The sequence below is a fragment of the Amblyomma maculatum genome, chromosome 1 (assembly GCF_055883805.1).
Source record: "Amblyomma maculatum isolate TAMU_Amacu chromosome 1, ASM5588380v1, whole genome shotgun sequence".
Classification (NCBI taxonomy): domain Eukaryota; kingdom Metazoa; phylum Arthropoda; class Arachnida; order Ixodida; family Ixodidae; genus Amblyomma; species Amblyomma maculatum.
Window position 1 is genome coordinate 382,456,088 of NC_139344.1, and position 6,731 is coordinate 382,462,818.

At 46.6% G+C, this 6,731-nt stretch overlaps 1 protein-coding gene across 1 annotated transcript; it reads left to right on the forward strand.

Annotated features, from left to right (window-relative positions):
* Nucleotides 1–5,040: 5,040 nt before the first annotated feature.
* Nucleotides 5,041–6,438, forward strand: LOC146208382 (fibroblast growth factor receptor 4-like). The gene has a single exon (XM_084593011.1). The coding sequence runs from the start codon at nt 5,299–5,301 to the stop codon at nt 6,046–6,048; it is 750 nt and encodes a 249-aa protein (XP_084449137.1). The 5' UTR covers nt 5,041–5,298; the 3' UTR covers nt 6,049–6,438.
* Nucleotides 6,439–6,731: the final 293 nt, after the last annotated feature.

Sequence of the window (6,731 nt, forward strand, 5' to 3'; positions counted from 1 at the left end):
CCACACTCAGCCTATATCCTGCAACCGGTGTGTAATCTCCAACTGGTACCAGGTACCTCGTGCTTGGTGATCACGTTGGCATTTCATACTCAGTGATATTGGAAAAGTAAGTGCTGTAGGCTACAGTCCGCACATACCTAGCGGGCTGTATAACGCAATATATGCAATGAAGTGCAGTGTAGTGTCGCGAAGGGCCTTAGAAATTAATAACAAGGGTTCCCTACACAGAAGGAAAGCAGTGACGTAAATAGCACCAATGCGCTGCCCCCTCCCCCCCCCCCTTCCCCCAGCACACACACATATATACACTAAAAAGAAAACGGCTCGCGTTTTTCGTGTCCCTTCCAGTGAAACGGAAAAAACTGCATACACTCAAGTGCCGCGTGAGAGTGGCTACTACAAAGGCCAATATCCACAGTCCCACTTCGATCCTCTGGTTATGCCAGTGATTGTCTCAAGGCCACGCCCTCGCCGATCCACCAAGCAAGAGCCGCCAGATCCAAGTGTCTCTTTAAGAACTGAAGACAAGAATTGTCTTGATCCCTCAGCGACATGGCGAAATCCCGAGGCAATGTTGAACTGGAGTAAGGCGGTAATAAATGTGTTACAGATGTGCTTTCTGCGACAAAGTAGCTATGCATGGAAGGTCTGTTTTCTACAAAAGCTAACCAATCGCCTCCAGAAATTGGAAATTGTTGCAGGCCAGACGACCCACGTCCACAGTGAAAATAACTACAGTTTCAGCGTGGGGTCCAAGCTCAGCCATACACACGTTCCAGGGATTCACCACAGTCATAGAGAGGCAGCGACCAAGAAAGAAAGCATATAGCCAGCCGTTTGCAGTCTCTTCCAAGTTTCGACTATGCAAAAACAGCCAGGCTGTGCTCTGTCCTTCAGTCACAACTAGTAAGCGCGCTCATCGCACGCAATGTGATGAGCGTCTTCGTTCTGGTCATACTAGTACTTATTTGCAAACGCTTATATCCGACCCCTTCATGGATCACTGCCTTGTCGTGGCGGATGGGCTTGCGAAACTCGATGAAGTCGTGAGGTCTGCTGTGTAGGGCCACCCAAGATAGACAGGTCACGGCAGAGAGTTCTGACAAAATATGATTCACTGGAGAAGGTAATGGCAACCCACTCCAGTATTTCCTGCCAAGAAAACCCTATGGCCAATCACAATAGCATTAATGATATGGCGCCGGAAGATGAGCCCCCCAGGTTGGATGGCGTCCCACATGTTACTGGGGATGAACAAAGGGCGATTCCTAGTAGCTACAGGACGAATGAAGCGGCTGGGCTAAAGCCAAAAGGACGCTCAGTTGTGGATGTGTCGGGAAGCGACCGGAAAGTCCGATGTTGCAAGGAGCTATATCACATAGCAACATGGAATCGCTCAGCTACTTTGGTCATCTGATGAGAAGAGAGGAGTCGCTGGAGAAAGATTTGATGTTGGGAAAGGTTGAGGGTCACCGGAGAAGGGGTAGGGAGCGAACGCGATGGTTAGACGGCACCCTCGAGGCGCTGCAGATGAAGTTATGTGATGTTAGGAAGATAGTGAGAGACCGGAAAGCGTGGCGTGATATGATCCATAGGGTCACGAAGAGTCGGACATGACTGAACGACTGAACTGAACTGAACTGAACTGATATCCGACCACCAAACCTCACTTCAGTGGAGCTTCAGATACAGAGGCTGCATGTGGATGGCTGCAGGGAAAAGTAGTAACAGTTTCTTCATTTATACTTCACCTGAAGGCAAAACACGAAAGCTTTAAGTTTGATGCTCAAGCAACAGCCGTGAGTCTCCACAATATAAGGTTTTACTTTTGCTTATAAACGACGAATCTAAAATAAAGGCATTAATAACAAATGAAATAGTGCTTACTTCGTCCTTTGAGAAAGTTTAAACACAATGGCAAAAAATACGACTGCATTGTTCAGCAGTCGAGACTTAAATACTAGCCGGCTTGCGAACATCTGTGAGCAGATGGCTTTCTCAAAAGAAATAACAAATTCCAAAGACGCTGGGCACATCGCGGCGCCACGACGCATGACAACAGGTGGCAGCCACAGTAAAATGTCTCCGTAAAGGTCAAGCACGCACACCGGCTTTCGCTTTTCGGGTTTCTGTAGTTGTGAAGGTTTCTTGGTATAATGAAGCGACAGAATAGTGTGCTGTTCCTGGAGCACATGAGCTGCGTAAACAATTGTCTTCGCTCAAATTCTGACAAGAAACAAGTGGTAAAAACCTGTATAATGAGAGGTGTTCTTGTCTCGTGTGGCTCCGTTTAAAAAGCGTCGGCAAGCTCAATCGCAGAACAGCGTTATGTGCACTCAGTGGAAGCTTTTGCTTGTATTTGTCAGTGCAGAGTGTTTCGTCGCCTTGAACATTGGTGCCAACGACGTAGGAAAGAGCGACAAAGCATCGAAACCAAAGTTCGTTAAGAAGACCAGCGACGTACAAACGTTTTGGGCCGTCGTACCGGGCGAAAATGTGCGTCTTGACTGCAACGCTACAGGCAATCCCTCTCCAACCGTAGTATGGACCAGGAACGGAAGCGTAATCGCACCTGGAAAATCATCCAAGCCTGCAAGAAAAAAAACAGTGAAAACAGCCAAGCAGCATGACTTGATATTACGGCTCAAGAATGTGACGGCAAATGACAGCGGCCACTACCAGTGCAATGTTTCAAACAGTAAAGGCTCGAGACAAAGAAACTTCACCGTGCTAGTGATTGTGCGAGATAGGTCTCCTCCGCTGATCACGTACATCACGCCGAATGTAACAGCCACTGTTGGTCAAAATATAAGTCTGGAGTGCAGAGCAAGAAGCGATTTGACTCCCTACTTCGAGTGGTTCATATGCCCCATCGAAAGCAGTGGCTCGGCAGGTGAACAGAATGCAACATCCATGAAGAACAGTAGTCGAATTACAGGTAGTGTTTTTAATATAACTAACGCCCAGAAAGAAAACAGTGGTCAATACATATGCTCCGTGGGAACTGCGTCGGGTACAACTTATAACAGTACTTGGGTTGAAGTAACAGATAAGGGTGCAAATGGTTGCTAACATATCTGGTCGTTATTGGCGCGGCGTTTTGAAAAATTAAAGCAATAAAGCAGCTTATTATTCCACTCACTGAAAGCGGTTTATTTTGTTCCTGCTAAATACGTAAGCATAAGTCTGTTAGAAAAGACAGACAATCCTTAGAACCCACAACGCTTGTACTCGAAGACACAACTGTGTTGAACTTTCAACTACATTTCTGACGTAATCGGCCCGCGCCTTTTATTGGGAAAGGAAGGCGCATGCTCACGCGCACGTATTAAGCCAGAAATACGAAGTGGAAAATTCCACAACCGCCACTTATGAAAGGGCATATGTGCAAAAAGCGAGAAGAAACAATCCCAAGAAGATCGGACGGAAACAATCAATTGAAACATCATTGGATTGGGAGTTGCTAGTCAGCGCGTGTTCGTTCGGTGTCAGCGCTGTTTCCACCCCAGGCTGTAACGTGCTTGGGTCCCAATTATAATATGCGTGTGTGTCCTCCTCTTCTTGGTCCGTCGTCTGCTATAGCGTTCTTTCTCTGACAATAGAATATTTGTCGATTCTGAGACTGAAAGATGATATTGGTTGCGTCCGCGAATACTGTATGATGTTGCGAGATCATTTCTGGTATTAATCATAATCCACCGATCTTTCAGCGTGTTTAAGTCTTATTTTAGGCACGAAGTTGTAATTTGTTTCTTCGTCTAAAGGGACACTTCCAATTTTGCCGCTTTTAATGAAGAAAACCTTCACCCTTAATCATTTTCTTCACACGCACATTTTGAACAGATTTCTGCTACTGACTTGCGAGGTGCTTCCGGGCTACGGGAGCGACTATCTTTCAAGCTCGTAACTTGAGCAATACGATGGGCGACAGTGATTCGGCGGTTATCAGCCCATCGCGCGAAGAAATTGCGCAGCACGTCGCCCACAAATTATCAGCTCATGCAGCCAAAGCTTTAATCGTGACACAGTCAATTTCGCAACGTTCGTAGCATCCCTCATATCTGTAGACTTACAGCCCCATCAGCGAGTTGGGAGATATTTTTCTACAAAAAAAAAAAAAAAAAAAAACAATTTGAGCAATTTTGTTTGTTTTTTGTTTTTTTGTTTTTTACGCAGAAACGCTCAGTCAGAATAAAGGAACTTTGCTGTCTTATGCGCTGTAGCACGTGATGTCTCCTTAAATGATTCGCGTTTGTTACTGAAAAGGGTCTTTTTTTTGTTTGTTTGTTTGCGTACCTGCAGATGGAACGAAAACTTGAGAACGAAGTCGTAAGTCAGACGCAGAGGCGTTAACAAGTCAAAGTCTGCGTTGCCAGATAAAATAATTTGAAACATAATTGTGCTCGACCTAGCTTTATATTCGAACACGTCATAACGACCTTACAGCCGAGGTAGTGAAGACTGACACAAAAAATTGACAATAGCCACATATTAAGACACCCTATATATTCGCGCTCATGGTCCCTGCCGTAGGACCTCCGTAGTCCAAAATACATGCTGTCATAAACCATGCGTCGTGACCTCACTCACGGTCGTCAAAAATTTCTGAAAACAGCAAGGAAAACCATGTGACCCCGTTTCAGAAGTCTACGCAGTACTGTGTCATAATTGTGCCTCTTTTTTACGTTTCACAAACTGAAACGGTTGCAAAGTAATCATACTCTTGGCGGGACTAGCGTGAAGATACGTCCGGCATATTTCGAAGAAACTCAGTGGCGTTTTGTATCGGTTTACCTCATCCTCCGCTATGTTTGTCCGTGACGCACGAGGGCCACTGAATTTCTCGCCTTAGATATCAGTATGTTTCCACGTGGCGCAACGAAGTTCATTCAGACAGAGAGACATGTTTTTGGTTCTATTGCCTTTCGCAGCTTCAATACCGGATGCGACATAACGAGATTTCCTCCGCGCTTCCTGCGCAAGAGTTCACTGACGCACTCGGCGGCCAACCAGATACAGTGGGTCCTTAATGCCCGGCCTTGGCTGAATTTCGCCACTCTTTCTGATAGACGCCAAGTGCCGACGCGCAAAAGCGGCCGCCGTGAAGTCACTGGACCCTCTTTATATCTCGCCCTTCGCCAAGCTACAAACGTCGTTTCATGCACCCAGCAAAGCGCAACAAGGACGCGTGAGCATTTTCTGCTTGCATCGTGCATACCACGACTGCTTAACTTCGAACCTAAACTGTCTCCAGGCCTCTTCACTAAGTAACAACTTCGAGGTGTTGTAAAAGTGACCATGAAGCAGCTTCTAATCGTTTTTGTTGCGACTATAATCGTCATCGGCTTCGCCAGCAGCACGGAAGACAACCTGATCGATTCCTTCTATCGAAGCGGACCAGAGTCCGCACCTCGGTTCGTAAACCCTGCAAAAATGGAGAATGCCATTAAGGTCGTATCCACTGGCGGAAGCGTAAGGCTCGACTGCCGCGCCAAAGGCACACCCGAGCCCCGGGTCGCGTGGTTCAAGAATGACCAACCTCTGAAATCTTCCCTGTTCAACCGGGAAAACGGTGGCAGCGACCGGAAGTATACCCTGCTCCTGACCGACCTCGTTCGCAATGACAGTGGAGAGTACACGTGCGTGGTCTCCAACCGCCTGGGATCCGTACAGTGGACGTACACCGTGGAAGTCCACGAACGGCCCCAACCGATGCCGACCATCATCTGCCCGTACGTCAACGTCACCGTGACGGAAGGCGAGAATGTGAACATCACCTGCGAAATCTACAGTCACCTGGCGGCGTTCGTGCGCTGGATCAAGCACTACCACGTCAACGGAAGTTACTTCGACAGGGACGGAGCCCCGTACGCGAAGCTAGTCAAGGATGCAGCGCATTTAGAAGTCACCGACCCCTACAGGCTGACGTTGACCAACGTTACGGTGGCAGATTCCGGGTACTACTCCATACTGGCTAGCACGTTGTTGGGACTGTCGCGCAAGACGATAGAAGTCATCGTATTGCCCAGACCTTTTCCAAACTTGTAATTTCAACCTCACTAGGAGCGAAGGACATTTCTTCGTTAAAGAAAGCTCAGGCAAAAGCGGATAGAAGGTACGTTATTAACACCGATACAGCAGTTCGTCAGGATTGTCCTAATCCCCGAAGGCACTTTTGTTCTAACCTTGTGCGTCTGTTAAAAACAGCTTCATGTTGCTGAAAGTTATAAGACTGTTTACGACCACTGTCACAGCTTTCGATCCCTGAGAATAAAGCTGTGACCTACATAGGTTCCTTAAGCTTCATTAATGCTATCTAGCTATTTTCATGTTTACAGATCCGCCCTGTAAAACTCATCTTATGTTCGTACTCTTAGAGCAAAGTTTAAGAATGCAGAGGGCTACGTTGTGTTGCGTAATAAAGTGTATATTAACCTACCTGTCGCTTATACTTTAATATAAAGTTGATTTTACTGGTCGGCTTAAAAATGCAAACGTCCAGACTTCCTCATTTTAAGCAATGACCGATGACTGTCTGTCTACAGAAACGAGTCGTCAGAAACTTCAACGCATGTACCTTCTAGAACGCAATATGGTTTCAAGAACCAATAAGTACTAACGTTTGCACCAAACCCGTTAATATATTAAGCACTGTAACCTTGAATGCTGCAGCAGGCAAATTGGTGTTCTCGAAGTGTTGGCGGCTTACAGATTGAAAAAAATGCGAATTC

Bases quoted from the DNA above. Each gene is read 5' to 3' on its own strand.
- LOC146208382 (XM_084593011.1), top strand. From the start codon at position 5,299: ATGAAGCAGCTTCTAATCGTTTTTGTTGCGACTATAATCGTCATCGGC.